The sequence below is a fragment of the Notothenia coriiceps genome, unplaced genomic scaffold (assembly GCF_000735185.1).
Source record: "Notothenia coriiceps isolate Sejong01 unplaced genomic scaffold, NC01 NC01_scaffold00016872, whole genome shotgun sequence".
Taxonomy (NCBI): Eukaryota; Metazoa; Chordata; class Actinopteri; order Perciformes; family Nototheniidae; genus Notothenia; species Notothenia coriiceps.
In genome coordinates this window covers 1,854-18,338 of record NW_011349573.1, presented here as the reverse complement: position 1 = coordinate 18,338, position 16,485 = coordinate 1,854, and the positions used below count along the sequence as shown (strand labels likewise).

The 16,485-nt window shown below is 40.3% G+C and overlaps 1 protein-coding gene across 1 annotated transcript in view; it reads left to right on the top strand.

Annotated features, from left to right (window-relative positions):
* Positions 1 to 15,566, top strand: part of LOC104949886 (interleukin-1 receptor accessory protein-like 1-B) — an 86,099-nt gene extending 70,533 nt beyond the window's left edge. Inside the window, exon 2 of the mRNA XM_010776312.1 lies at positions 15,274 to 15,566. Within this exon, the coding sequence (XP_010774614.1) occupies positions 15,274 to 15,557 (284 nt within the window). The 3' untranslated portion in view covers positions 15,558 to 15,566. The remainder of the gene's footprint in view (positions 1 to 15,273) is intronic.
* Positions 15,567 to 16,485: the final 919 nt, after the last annotated feature.

The following is a 16,485-nucleotide window of genomic DNA, read 5'->3' as shown; positions in this document are numbered from 1 at the left end:
TGAATGCACAACGGAGCTGAATGTACATATATATTTAGCCTACCAAGACTTTACACATTTCCTCTTTGCTTTCGTTCGGGTTCATTTTGCACTTTATCAGTTGAATCACTTTGAACATTCGTTTGAGATGTTGACGGGTTGGCCGAACGTTTTACCCCACAGTCAAACAACTTAATTTGCTTCGCCATGTTTTGTAATACAAACACACGGCGCACAGCGCACGCGAGTAAACGTGCATCGCTTTCTGGCTCCGTAATCACACCAATGCACGTGCAACTTAAGTATCAGGCTCCGACTGGTCACAACAATAATTTAATATCACTCTTAATACAACAAATAATTAACATTTATCTATTTTGGGGAACACATTTAGCTGTTTGCTGTCCTTATTTCTTCATGTTAAAAAGTGGTTGCCACTGATGGCAACCAAAGGCCAATAAGTGGTTGACATCTTTTCTGAATGGTTGCCAATGGCAACCGTTACTGTCGAGCCCTGGCATGTGTCTATTAGTTGACAAAAAGGCCCACAGGATGGATCACTAATGCTGGATTTGTGGCCCTCCATGTTGCAGTGTAATCCTGCAAAGGGACTGTTTTTATAACCTGATGATTAGCAGAAGACGGGCTTGTCCCATTTTCCCATAACTGCCTCTCTGCGTTGTATCCTATACGGTGAGGGTAGGAAGCACCAGCTTGTTTGCACGGTGTGCGTGTGTATGCATTAATGTACTGTACTGCTGGATCTATGGCCTGAATGTGTTTGCATGTTGGTGAACAATGCATGTGCTTCTTCACAGTTTCAACAGTGTTTGGTCTGCTCTTGTGCTCGCGGATTATACCAGATTTACATGGCTGTGTAATAAGCAAGTCCTTCACCTAGGGACCTTTGTAATCTTAATTAATTTCTGATAAATCCTTATTAACATTGCACACATAAGGGCTCCATTGCCAGTTAGTGCCTTCATTCTACCCAAGGGATGGAAAAACAGGGTTTGACGAGTCGAATATGAGGGAGATGATGTGATTTACTGAACCAAGGAAAGATACTAAGGGGACAGGGACAGAAATATATAAAGACAATTTGACACTATGTCGATTTATCTTTTTTTTCTCTATTTGACTTGACCTTGCAGATGTTCATTACTGTCAGATAATTTGGCCACATGGGATCATGCTGCATGTTCCTACCCAGAGTCCTCCACTCCCAAGCTGCTAGTAAAATCATGACAAATGCCTCTGCATGACATTATGGAGTAGTGTTTTTAAACAGCGAGGAAAGAAAGAAAGAGGGATAAGGAAGAAAGAGAAACTCTGGTTGATTAATAATTCATATTCTGCAGATGATCTGTGAATCGCAGTGGTAAACAGGCTTTAAATCCACTATATTACATGCCTGCACAAAAAGGTAAAAACGACCAATGACTCTGTTTTTGGTGCAGTTGTAATTCAACTTGTTTTGGCTAGCAGAAGAAATCGGTAGCCTCATGAATGGGAAGCTCAAATTTGTTATGAAAAGCCTTACATATCTGAGGGGGGATATTGTAAGCGGTGCACCATTAGGCAGCACAATCCTTTGCTGCTTCCACAATAACTCCCTTTGATGATTGATAATGTGGAAATAGGGCCGTGGCGTGACAGGCATCAATTTGATGGTAATTGTATTGTTTTTTCGGGAGGAAAACCTCCATCAGAGGAGTAATATCAGCAAGAAATGAGTTTGCGCTGTGCAACAACAATACATATTATGTAGATGTGGCGGTGGATATGTAGAGGGATTGTGCAGCAGTTCCTGCTTTTCAGAGGAGGCTTGTGCTGGCTAGCTTGTTTTTGATCATGAGATGAGGCAGGATCCAAGATCCCTGCTGCCAGATCGGCCCTGCAGGATGCTCTTGACTTGTATTTTTAGTTATTTTAATGTGTGGTTGCAGCCCCCACCAACCCATCTCCTTCCTCTTCCCTTTTCTTCTTCTTCTTTCCTCCTTCTTGTCCTTCTTCGTCGTCTTCTTCTTCTCTCATAATAAGAACATGCAATGTGTGTGAATTTTTTATAATGTTATATAAGAAGCCTTGGCACCCCAAGAGACCCGTGTCCTGGTTCTGGTGTGTTCAAAAACAAGCACACGAGAGGAAGAAGGAGAGAGGAGAAAAGGGTTGGTCGGGAGGGAGGGGGGATGAGAGTTAAGAGAGGTTTCAGAGAGATGGAGGAGGAGAGGGAAAGACGGAGAGAGGATTGCAGAAGGGGAGAGCGGAAGGAAGAGGGAAAAGCAGGTTGAAGGAGTCGAGGAGGGAAATTTAAGAGGAGCAGGGAGAGGATTAAATGAAAGCAGGAGAGAAAGCATGCAGTGGGGGAGCCTGTGGGGGGAGATCTTCCCATTAAGAGGCACAGTGCTCAACTCTCTGATCTCCGAGTTGTGTTGTGATGCCAGACAAGAATACTCCAGGGCGACAACCACTGCCACTGGAGAAACAGCTCCTCGGTGACTGATATACAAATGCTGTGTACAGCAAGAGAGGAGAGGGAGGGACGCACAGGGACTTAAAAGGGGGGGGAAGGATTGAAGAAAAGGGAGAGAGGAAGAGCAGCAGGGAGGGGGATGACACAGGAGATGATAAGCCAGTGCCATTGTGTGAACAAATCTCAAAGTGTGACATAGATCCTACGAGCTGTGTGCAAACTTTCTCCGGTTTGCACTAAGATCTTTTGCAGGTTGAGCAAGGTAATACGCTGATTGTAAATGCAACACAAAATGTGGGATATACTGCACTGGCTTAGAAGTGAGACCTAAAGAATATTTTGGTACAGGATTTTGCATATGGGGGAGGCTGAAGCTCCTGTGTGAGAACTTCCTCATGCATATATAACTGAAAACAGTTCTTCAGTTTGGTCCACTTTGGAAATCCTTTTTAGGGATACTTGTTCTCATAATAGCTCTGCTGTTGTTCCCTGTGCATCCAAAGCCTGATAGCTTATTCCTGTGTGCCATATGCTCCATTGTTGTCTCAAAATGATAAAAAAAAAAACGGCTCCACTGGGTCACATTTAACGTCATTATGATATAATGTTTATCATATATGAGTTTATTTTGAGAAAATCCCTTGTGGCCGAAAAACATAGAGAGAAAGTCACTGTTTTAATGAAAGGAGAGCTATCCAATTGTTGTTTGGTTGGAAATGAAATGACAATTAGAAAAATAGAGATGAATGCTTTTTAGTTTAACATTACAATAATGAAAAAAAAACAGTTTCTTGAATTCAAAACAAAAATCAGCAATAATGGAAATACCAAGTTTAAAACATTGTATTTTCTAATGTTCCTATTTCTGCTGGGTTTTTAAATCCTGCCCTTCTATGTATCTGACAATCTAACCCACCTTATTATTTTAATATGATATTTCAGATACTGTTCTGACTGCCTGAGCGGAGATTTGGAAGCTATTCAGGAAATAGATATAGGAAAATATGTGCTCCTTTCTTAAAATATATATCCGCCTTCTTGACAGAAAGATTAAGCATCAGTGACAGCTTAGGTCCATTACCTGGTATTGGGTTTTGGTCGAGCACTGAGGGTAGATAAGTCATCTGCAGAGGTGTGACACAGAGTCAGTTTGACTCTTTTCAGGTGGACATACATTACCCAAGAGTCCGGTCTTTTCCTTTTTTTGTTGTAAATGAAGAATATTTAATGTGGAAATGCAGTTTCTGTTTTCAGGTATTTCTGCTTTCCAAAACATGGTAAGCTGCTGAAGCCACTTAAAATAATGCTGTTAAAACAATCATTTTACGATAATGTCAAAATGTAGGAAATAATGAAGGCAGGATTTGATACAGTGGTAATAGCCTAGCCTTAGGGACCTGTTTATCTTATTATTATTATTAGCCAGCTGACATTATCATGATCATTATGTCCGTGCCGCCCGCGTGATCCTCACATGAGATTGCCTTATTCGAGCTAATGAAGCCGGCCGTGAGAGCCCTGATACCCGTCACCCTGCCAGAACCCGGCCTCCATTTCATTGCCTCGGGTCTTGGTAATTTATTTGTTTATTTTCATTAACAGAAAACATTAGGTCTCTTTTCTTACCAGACACGGCCAATACGTTAATGAGCATGCCAGTTAAGATGAAGATGAAAGCAGCGGTTAATTATCTCCTCGTAACGTCTAATTCTTATAAATAAAAAAATAAAAAAGAGAATTCATTTAGCGCCAGCTCGTCTTGTCAATGTGTTGATCTGAGGATCTGTTTACAAGGTTCATAGAATAAGAAATGAAATTTAAAATGTATTGCATGACCTCATTACACCTATCATACCCTAGTGGGATTCTTTGGTGAGAAAAAAAGGTATATTACTACATTAAAATGCAATAAAAGTGACTGTAAAGTGTGACACAGATAACAATAATGCTGCTGCTGTGACATACCTAAAATATGAAGTAATGTAGTCCCTCACGTAAGCCTTTGTCCTGCATAAGAATAAGATACGTACACGGCTAATAATGTTTTGTTGCCACTTTGCTACAGTATTATTTATCAAGGGATCTATTGTTCTTGATGGTTACCTCAATAGTGGATGGCAGATTGTCTGGGAGGAGTAAAGACCTTTGGAAATCATACTGACAGTTTCTAATCTGCATGTTTACTGCTTTCATTAGAAGATCATCAACGTGTGGTATTGATTGCAGTAGCCGCTCAGCAGGGAGCTGTATACTCTGGCGGAAAACACAAATGTAGTCATGCCCCTATTAATATATATATATTTATTTATTGTGTGCTTCTACTTTGACATGTTTCCACGCTTTAATGTTCAAAAAGCTCATTATTTTTCGCAAACTGCAACACTTCTTTTCACCCTCTGTCTGAAACCAGAGCTCAGTTGTTTCTGATTGGTTAGCTGGCCGGCTCTGTTGTAAGGTCAACTGCTTAGAGATGTCCCGCCCCTTAGCCTATCACGTACAATGTGATTTTAGCTGTTGCAGACCATTTACATGCACACAAACCAATACAAGACACTTCAGGAAAGGGAAAACACTCAAAAAGGATATAAGGGCCTCTTAAGTGTTTCTGTATTGGTCCACATTAAGCTTTTTTTCATAGCACCATTTGCTTCCAAGTACATTTGTAACAGTTTATTCAGTCCCCGGGACCCTTTGAAGGCTCACATGTGTGGCGTGACCACCGTCTGTCGCCAGCAGATCTTTCCCATAATGCTTTATGGCATACATGTGTATATTATCCTAACCTGCTCCCTCAGATGAGCGGGTGCTAATGGGACGCGTTGGCCTAAAATAGCCCCATTAATGACACAGTTTGTTTAATGGAGGTGATTAAAGGGGGTGTTGAGGGTGGCCCGAGCCCATTCTGGGATTGGTGGCTGGTGTAATCATTGGACACCAACCGCCTATCACCCCCACCACCACCGTTTCCCCTTTGCTTTCATCACTCCTTCCTTTCTGTCATCCGCTCCCACACCTCTGGGGGAAAAGGACAGGAGGGAGGTGAAGAAGTGACAAGAAACTTCGTCTTGTTACATCATCACAACCTGTGATCAAAATGGTTGAATTCAGCACGCCTCCCACTCTCCCGATCACTAAGAAAAAAAAAGTTGTTCAGCGATCACCCGTCAGATTGAGCCTACGCTGGGACAGACTCGGGGTGAGAGAGGTGGCAGGACTGATGGGATGGATGGATGGATGATGGGAGGAGCAGGGGAGGGTTAATCGTCGCCCGGCCGGTTTAGTCATGGTCCTGGTAATCTCTGGTGACCTTGGCTGCTGCTTTGCTGGCTGGATTTCCACAGTGCTTCATTAATATGCGGCAGTTATGAAGCCCTTTTCACACTGTGTCCCTCCCTCTCTTTGTCTACTTCTTCTCCTTACCCCTTTGTTTATCCGTCCTTTCATACATTACCGGCATCAATCTCTTTCAACCCTTTACCTCTTTCCATACTGTCCATAAAATAATCACAGACTTCAGAATTTATGACAGCATCTCTATTGGGCTTTTGTCAGAATTTGGCAGGCTGAGGGGTTTTTAAGGTTATTTTTATGGCATTTCTGCTTTATTAGATAATGTGCAGCCTAGCAAGATGGCAGAGACAGAGAGAGATGGATGGAGAAGAGGAGTGATGAATCCCTTAGGTATTTTGTCAAACAACAAACTTTGATTTATATGTTTTGTTTCTTGCCACATCATTTCAGAGAAAACCTTGATTTGCTTACCTTTTAGTCAATGTGAAGGGATTTGGTTAGCCAATAAACATCCACCCTGTGTCTTGCTCAAGGACACTGCAGCAGGAAATGTGAATGGTCTGCTTAAAATAAAGTATTTTTATGTGAAAAATAAAATTTGAATTTCAGACAAATGTGACAGTGGTTGGCAACTTTCTGGCATAGTGGAGATAAAAAAGAAGACAGTGTCCCCCTTAAAATACTGACGCTGCATTTCATATTATAATTTTATCTGCAGACTGGAAAAGCAGACAACTGGGCAACCACATTTGCACATTTGTGCTGACTTTAAAATGAAATGGATTGACAGAAAAAAAATTGTTTTTGCTCAAGACAACCTTAATTCTTTTTTTTTTATATATATATATACAGTATATATATATGATTTATTTTTGCGATTTTCAATACACAAAGACATAAATACAATGCATTACCCATGCGATTTCTAACAAAACAACCCTAAGACACAATAAATCAGTTACAATTAGACAATAATGTAATTTAAAAAAACAAAAAAATAAAATAATAAATTAAAAATAAAAAAAATAAAAATCCCAAAAGGGAAAAGAAGAAGAAAAAAAAACTCTTGTCAGTGTCTAACGATGCGTGTCTATTTTCATCACGTCAAAACATTTGTTTTCTTTACATGGCATGGCAATGATATCCTCTTCATCTCAGTGGAAGAATAAGAGTTGTTTCATATCTCTTGTAAAGCCTTTATCGTGTGATTTGTCTTCAACCAAGGGCACTACCTCTTGGATTTCTGGTGGAGGGAAAGCCGAGGGAGGATGAAGGAGGCAGATTAAAATATCAGAAAAAAAGACTTTATATTGCAAGGGATATTAAAAAGGACTAAAATGTGTTGGATTTTCAATCCTGTTCCGCATACTTGACTATTGACGGCTTAACAGCAGAGATGTTTTGTCTTGATTGATATAATCGAGCATCAGTCTTAACATTTGATCAATATCAGAGCTTTTTATCCAGTGCGGCTACAGCAAGTATAGTTGGAGATGTTTTTACTCAGACCTCCAGCCCTTTCTCCAGCGTTATCTGTTAAAGTAGCCTGGGGGGAGAGAAAGCTCTGCAGACACAAGTGTAGCTCAACTTATGATGTTCTGTCTTTACAGAAATTACTTTATTAGACGCATGAGAGATGTGCAGTTTTTTTCTTCCACTTGTATTTGGTCGATGCACATGTTGCTGCTTTCTACAGCCATAGAGAATGTGGATGCAACCACCATCATGTCATAATTGTCTGCCTTTCGGTTTTACGACGATTCAAAATCGTTTCCCCTTTCCTGTAGTCTGTTATTTAGGTTTTTGGGCAATCCCAAAGTTCAGTCCTCCAACACATTGTAGACTAAGTGATAGGCTAAGGGGCGGGACATTCGTAAACAGTTGACCAATCCTAACAGAGCCGGCCAGCCAATCAGAGCAGACTGGGCTCTGGTTTCAGACAGAGGGTGAGAAAAATGAGAAAAATAAAGCACTTTTTGAATATTAAAGCATGTGAACATGTCACAGTAGATACACCTGGAAATGAGCATAATATGGCCCCTTTTAAAAAATCTCAAATGTATTTGATTGAGAGGAGTTAAAGACTCATTACCAACAACTCCCAACATTTTCACTTGAAACTAAGTGTAAACAAGTGTATTTAAAAAAAAAAGTGAAATAAAAAAGCCTTTTCAACTCTACTTCTGTTTTTTTCCGAAGCTGCATAGTGACACCTTCAAAGGCCTCACTTCTCTTCATGCCCGCATTCAGTGGCTGCAGTGGGAGCACTTACCAAATGAGAGCGCCAGTCTGAACAGCCGAGGAACAATTGCATTAATTCAGTGTACTCAACCACCTCTGCGGATAGTTTGTTTATATTGAATTACCCCATTGTTACCTTGCCCGAACCTGCGATTCTCGCTAACAAGCCCACTGAGTCTTTCACTGGAGGGCTTTAGATTATTTTTTGAGTTTTGTTTTGGCTGTTGTCAAGCTAACTGAGTGAGCGCCGCTAATTGGCTCTCATCCTTTGTTTTGGGTCGTTCATAAGATGAGTTGAATCTTGGCCATTATTCCTTTCCCTGAAATTCCCCCTCTTCCTTTCACCTTTTTTTATCACTGCTGTACTTTCCGCAGCTTCCCCTCAGACGGTCATCCATCTAAAGCAGTGAACCCCGGTTTAATTAATGATGTATATGCAAATTTATGCTCATACTGTAGTGCCAGGGTCTCCATTTTCATTTTCTTGGCTTTTTCCCTTTTTTCCCCTGTTACCTCTGTGGCAGATCCAGGTGGATTTATTGTAAATTCAATTTGCATTAAGGTTTCTAATTTGCTGACATTTTCCATGAATACATTTTTTAAACTGTTATGCACCTCAGCACACACAACTGCTCACCCCTCCCCAATAGCTGAACTATGGGCATGCATTTGCAGGGAGAAGATGGGGAGCACATGGTAATGAAATTCTTACTAAGCTTCTAATTGGAGCAGAATGGCTTATTTCGAATGAGGAAAATGAACTGCTTGTTATCAGCCAGTTGGCGAAGAGATAAGGGAATTACAGTGTGTGTGTTAAGGGAGTTGTTTTTCTTGTGTGTGTATTTGGCTGGAACATATAGCTGTGTTTGTGTGTGGCTTAAAGTATGCCTGCATGGTTATATAACGCAAAAAAAGTAGCTCAAAATGACCAGATTGGGCTCATGTTCATCTTTTATTTAATTAGTTTCATAGTTGGAAGTGTTTCTGACCTAAATACAAGTACTCTCCATTTGCAGTGTTTTAAAAGCATTCATTTAGAATCTGCATTATGTTGGTTTATTATTTTATTTAACAAAGACAGAAAATCATCAAATTATAATCATATTCTATTGTTTTTTACTTCTTTTGAGTCAGCGTCTCTTTTCTGAATAATTTACTCAGCTTTTAAGGATTTATTCAGTGAAGTCTGATACAATAAATGTCTCACTTGCCTCTCTGGCTATGCAGTGTGAATAGGACAGTGTGTGATGTTCAGGTCATTTGAGTTTTAATGTCAGGACAACCCATCTCTAATATTGGATAAGAATATCTATTGGACGTTGCAAAATAAAGAGCTTTTTGAACATTAAAGCATGGAAACATGTCACAGTAGAAGCACTAAATACAAATATGAACCTGGAAATGGGAAAATCATGTACTCTTTAAAACCAGTAATTGAAATGTTATCAACGCTTGGGTTGACTTCAGTTCACTCAGTACATAACTAATACATACCTCACTGTAATTGATGGATTTGTTGGGCAACATGGGAAGCTTTGTAGTCAAAATGCTGCAGTGCTGTCAATGATGTGTGGACTCATCCCTGGCTGCTTTACTTTTTTTAATTGCAGCTTTGATCTGTTTTATGATGCGTTGATCTGATGAATAATGTAAAACTTGACCCTGGTCCAGCATTTTATGGGAATGACAGATTCATTTTAATACGGTGTTTGTTACGTTTGACAAATCCTAGTCTGTGAGGTTGTGCTGCCCAAACACAATAATTCAAAGCAAATGGACATGCCAGTAAGACAAAGCCAAAATGTACCAGCTGAAATAAACCTGCATCGGCATTTTCAGGAAACATCTCAGCCAGCTGTCCTCACTTCCCCGTGTCACTAGCTGCCACGGAGAATGAGTGCAGTGCATCATATTATCTGGTTTCTAATTGAATTGTAGCGGGAGGTAGGTTTGTAATCAGTGTACAGCAGGTAGTTTTCGTTCCAGTGTTTGACAGTAATGTCCTCTAATGGGAAGCTCTGGCTCTACTCTTGTTCCAGGCCACTAGTTTTCCCTGGATCCCTGGCTAGCTGCCTGTGTGTGTGTGTGTGTGTGTGTGTGTGTGTGTGTGTGTGTGTGTGCGTCCAATCAGCCCAGGCCCAATGTATGCATGCCTTTCTGATTGAATTACACAGCGGCCTTTATGAAGAAAAATGGTAGCGAACCATCTCCTTGAGTGCTTATGAGGAAATAGACACTCTCCGTGGTGACCTGACTCAATCTGCATACGATTACCCCTCAGCGGACCTGTAACCAAATTTATGAGCTGATCACCTCCTCTCCAGAGGCAGCACGGGTGACAGTGAATTGACAGTAAAATGCAGACAGTGACATAACATTTGTTTAGCTTTATTGAGGTGCCCTTTAAATACTAGAATGTCTTTGTATGTATGTTTACGAGCATCTTGGTCGCATCTGTTTTGCATCGTTTCAGCTAACAAGATTTTTCTTTTTTTTAATACATTTTGCCCAGGCCTATAGATGCAATATCTATAAAACCATATGCATATTAAAGCATTTTACATTCTATAAACAAAATAAGTGAGTGTTGACTTGAGGTAGAGTGATCCTTTCAAGAGTGAAATAATATATATATAAATAATGGTATATAATATGTATATTTTGTAAGTTTAATCAGCTTTAAGACTCAAAAGACCTTCTTAAAAGGCATACTCTTGTTTACTTTGCTCCATATTTGCATTAAGCCTTGGGTTATTATTTATACGAATACATTTTAACATAAAAAAATGAATCTATGCAGCGAATTACCTTTGGCATCAAACACAAGTTGTTTTTGCTTTTTCATATAAATCACTTCCTTGGTTTAGTTTTGGCTTTAAACACGAGGATGAAAGCCTTTATTGTAAATGAGGCACAAGTCTTTTACACAGTTGGACAAATGAGACAAACATGAAAAACATGAACACAAGGCAGGCCTGACAAATGGCCCTGTCTTTGTTTAATGGCGTTGTTAAATCGGGATATGGCTAGAAGACCCCATTTCAGCTCGATGTCAGTGAATATGCTCTATGAAATCCTAATTTCCATGCACAGCGACGGGCAAACATTTCTACTTTGATCATTTGGTAGCTGACATCTGACAGTTACTTTTTTCCAACTGACAAACAGAACTCTATGGACCCATTTAGGACCAACAACAAAGAAATCACCACTTTTTGTATTTATGGGTAGAGGTGGATCGGACTCCTTATTCACTTATGGAGCATGATGACTTCACCATGTCTATTGGCTAGCGCTCCGACACATTGTATGTGATAGGCTAAGGGGTGGGACATCTTTAAGTGGTTGACCAATCACAACAGAGCCAGCCAGCTAACCAATCAGAATTCAGTATTCATATAGGCTTTGAAATAAGTATCATAACGTGGAAATAATCAAGTACATTTACACACGGCATCTATTGCACGTCTGTCCGTCCTGGGAGAGGGATCCCTCCTCTGTTGCTCTCCCTGAGGTTTCTCCCATGTTCCCCTTTAAACTGTGGGTTTTCTCTGGAAGTGTTTCCTTGTACGATGTGAGGGTCTAAGGACAGAGGGTGTCGTATTGTCATACTGATATTCTGTACAAACTGTGAAGTCCACTGAGACAGATGTAACATTTGTGATATTGGGCTATATAAATACACATTGATTGATTGATTGAAGTAAAGTAACCCAAAAACTACACTAAAGCAGAATGTACTTAGTTTCAATCCACCACTTGTTACGGGCCATGTGTAACAAAGCCTCAAACGCTGCTTCTGCTCGGTGTTCCCCCCCCGCCGCTGCCGAGCTGCTTCTGTTGTTATTATCAGACAGCAGATTGGCCAATTCCCCCACCAATTGTGATCCAGCAGAATGGAAATCTGGTGAGCAGGGAAATGTTAATCGAGTTCAATTAGGCTTTGTAGCATGTTTGTTTCCCGCCAACAGATTAAGCAGAATCCCCACCCTCGCTTACTGAAATGAATGATAACCCTCCGTCAAAAGTCTGCAACGGGTAATTTGAGGATAGGTGGAAGTTAACAGATACTGGCGCCGGCAAACTCCTCGTGGCGGTATTAGAGATAAATACAGCAAGCCCTTTGAACGACTTGGGCTGGAGTTCACCCTTGAAGGGAAATTAATTTAGGATTTCTGATGCTTTTCTTTATTTTTCTTGAACTTCTCAGTGACACTGTGGGGATATTGTTCGAACATCCTGTGCAGTAATCAAGTGCCTCGGGGTGCTTTAAAAATCATCCTTTATCTGGCAGTGATTCCCTGCTGAATAGACCGACATGTTATACGTTTCCACTAGTCATCAACCATTCTCTTTTAACCAGGCTTGTATTAGAAGGATCAAACATGCATGAAATGTAATTACTTAATCCAAAGATCACCATTTAAGTATGTTTCGTATTTTTTTTACTTAATATACTATGCAGGTGCATTTGTAATATTTTGCATGATATCATATATTGCCCTGTAGTGGGAAATGTGTATTACTTGATCAACATTAGGTATAACTCTTGGATTAACTTCATTTTTTTAACAACCATTTATATGTTTTATGAGGGAAACATTTTAGATTCTGAATTAGGACACATGATTAGAAGTGAAACCACCTTGGCTTGGGTTGTCTTTACCTTAATCCTTCAAGTTATTATTATCACACCACCCACAAAACTAATTAACAAGTTCTCAATGAGCGGTGGTAGAACCCTTTGTTGCCATAGCAACATGTAGACTTAATCACAAATGAAAGGACTGGTTGTTTGGTAGCTCGCATAGAACACCTCACCTTCTCCAGCTCTTGTATTTGCTTGGTTTGATTTTGTCTAGTTTTTCCTTTTGTTTCATCGTCTTGCTCCTGGGGGGACCCACTTCATTTTTACAAAACCAAAACGAGATTTGTCGTTGATTTCAAAGCATTGCATCTGATTTAATTCTCACGACTCATTCTTGGTAATTCAGATTCATGGCGCATCAGGAAAGGTGCTGCAGATGTTGCACATAGGTTACATAAGCTGACAAATAAACATGGCACAGTAGAAGCAACAAATACATAAATGAGCAATTAAGGCCCCCTTCATTTTATTTAAAATGTATAGAAAATTCAACATTAATATTTCTCTCTTTTGTTTCTATTGCAATACTGCAGTCACTCTTTCTAATAGCATAAACACCTCGTGCTTTTCCCCTCTATCATCTTTTTTCCAGCACCTACCAGTGTTTTTGCTTGTGTTCCCAGCATGGTAAACATACAGTACCACACAATCCAACACAACACCAGCATGGTTTAATCAATCCCCCGCCATCACACACCCCCCCCCCCTCCCCTCCAGCACACACTGCACCTCGCTGATTGGATGCAGAGTTGCTTCTTTGGTAAATAAAACATTTATAGAGGCTCAATTAGCGCAGCCTGTTGAGTCTGCTGCAGCTGTGCTCGCCAGCTGTTTTTAAAGGAAGAGTGATGCAGGGAGGTGAGGCGAGGGAAAAGAGGATGTCAGGAACAGGAAGGGGAAAATGTATAAAGTAAGATGAAGCCAGAGAGTTGGTTTTTGATTTGGTGCTGGACCAGTTGGCTTTTCCAAATATATAAAAAAGTAAGCAGAGAGAAATATATGTTTTAATTAAAGTTTCAAAAGCTGATTTGAAGTGATGCAAAAGTAAAGCTTTCACTACAGATCTCTGTCAGGAATCTGGTTGGGAATTTATTTAGAACCACTGTTATGGTCAGAAGTCATTTTTATAGTAAAAGTAATTGTCTCTGTTAAGTCTGCTTCTAATGATCCTACAGGAGGCTTTTATCTGCTTCCCTTGATGCCCATCAGCAGGTTAGCTGTACAACATGTTACCTCATTGATTTACTCCAGTTAAAATTGTGCAACAATCCTAAAACAGGAAGTTAACAGATAGCTGGCTAATCTTGAGACAAATGACCTGAAGTTGTGTTTTTCCCACCTTTTAAAAAACACCCAAATGTATTGTATCCTTCATACACACACTTGCTTTCACTCACTATCAGGCTTGGGGAGTAACGTATTAAAGGCAACGGATAATCAGGATACAAAAAAAGATAACTGTACCCCCTTAGATTTATATAAAGAAATCTGATTAATGGTACATTTCTTAAACATTTGGGATTACTAGCAGGGTTGCAATGTTACTAAAAAGCACTTAATATAATAATAATAATAATAATACACTTAATTTAAAAACATCTTATTGATATGTATTTTCTATTTGACTTATTTGCATTTCATTTATTATATTGTTATTATTTGCTTTTCAATCAGCACCCCTGGAGTTGGTATGGTGTGTGTGACTGCTCTCTTGTGTGTAAGAATTGATCAAAATGAAGTGCCAATTTTAGATTTCGCATGAATCTCATACGCTCCCAAAGAGGAGCTCAAAACCATCCCTTTGCTTGCTGTGCATGAATAAGGCAGTTATTATTATTCAATCTTCTGAAACATTTTTTGATTGACGGTTGGTGCACTTTATTAGATTTCTTATCAGGAAGACCCCCATTGCTCCACCTTGGCATGTGCCGCAGCACAGTATGAGACGAGATGCTTTTTTCTTTTTTCATTGATATGACTGGTCTGAATGCCGCTTTACTGCAGCCTCTGGTTTCCTTAGGTCAAATGTAGATGAGTGCCATTCAAACAGATATTGACGTAGGCTAACACACGGTTTATTGCCAGTAAATAGTCGATTCATGTGTGAGATAGTGACACAAGAGTCAAATATAAATACAGGGATGCTGCGGGGAAACTTTGGCGCTGTTCTGAGTTTGTTCTAATCCGTCATTGTTAAAAAAAATGCCATCATAGACGGAAAATATTGGGTTAACCAACGCGACCCGTGTTTGTAGGTGAACGCAGGGTCAGGTGCTGCACAATGGGTGCATTTAGCCTGCTTGCTTTTGTCCTTTTTTAAATGAGCTTTTAATTAAATTCAGTATGTTAAAGGTGTGTATATGAACATATGTGTGTGTTCTTGTAAAAAAAACTAATGAGGAGACCTTGTGTATTAGTGCTGCATGGAGGGAAAAGAGCTTCTGGATTCATTGTGAAACAAGGATTGCTGGCAAAGCACATGAAGAGACGGACGACGCCAGCACTGAAATTGGTCCTGCCCCGGTCTTGCCACATACCCTTTTCATGATTATAAATGGCCTCTGCTTGGCTTGGTGATGACGGCTCCAAACCCTTTTAAAGTAACTTAATTCCCCTTTCTTCTGTCCTTTTCTTTCAGTGGAAGGCTGCACAGATTGGTCAGTGGACTACCTGAAATACAAGGTGCTTCTGGGGGAACCTGTACGGATTAAATGCGCTTTATTCTATGGATATATTCGGGCCAACTACACCCATGCACAGAGCGCTGGACTCAGCCTCATGTGGTACAAAAGTGCAGGACACGGGGACTTCGAGGAACCCATCAGTTTTGACGGCACGAGAATGAGCAAAGAGGAGGACGCCATATGGTTTCGACCTGCAGAGCTGGACGATGTGGGGTATTATTCCTGCGTTTTAAGGTAAGTGGAGGAATACTGCTCTCCTCTTAACTGTCAAATTTAAATTGGTGTTTTTTTTGCTTTGCCTTTGACTTGAGCAAGCGTTTGTGAGAAAGTCTTTATCCGTTTAGTAGGGTGAGTAAAATAGTGCGGGTAAATAATATCCTCTGAAGACCCTGTGGGCACGAGTGAAGCTATTTGAAAGTCCTCCTCTGGGGATTTCTAATGAAGTCTCTCTCATCTATGGCCACAAGGGCACTGCTCCTCGGTCCACAGAGCATCTAACAGCGTGAGGTTTATATGCTAAATTATTTCTTTATTCTCCTCTGGGGGACAGTAAGCTATGAGGTGCAATTGTTAAATCGATTATTCTTCTTTCCTCACAAGTCCTTTCTTTCTGAGCAACGAGTGAGGTGAAAGAGAATGGACAGTAATTCAGCATGAGAAGACTGAGGAAAGGGGAAAGTCCTTGATAACAATATAGAAAAAAGCAGCGGTCCTCCCACTATCTTCCTTTTCCACTTGCCTGATGGTTGTTTGATTTATGACTTCTATAATGTGGTGAAATGTCTGGCTTCCTACCTCACATTGGCAGGAATTGTTTTAACATCAAGGTTGTCTTTGGCCAGACATATTTTAAAATGGCAAAGCGACTTTCTTGGAGCACGTAAGCAAGTGGGACTTTAAAAAACATATTCCTGAAAGAAAGGAGCTGATCTTTTCCGGAACATTTTTAATTTAGCTTAAACACAAATGATTTAGTAGACAGGAGAATAATGTAGTCTTGAGCACCCAGCACAGGTCTCCATGTGTTTCATAAGCTCAACTCTAAGAGGTTTTGGCTATTACTATTCATCACCATTAGCACTCTCCCCCTTTGCTGTGGCGGTCGCCGTGAATAGAAACGGGCAGCACCAATCCAACAATTCTCTATTCAGCGACACTGGCAGCAT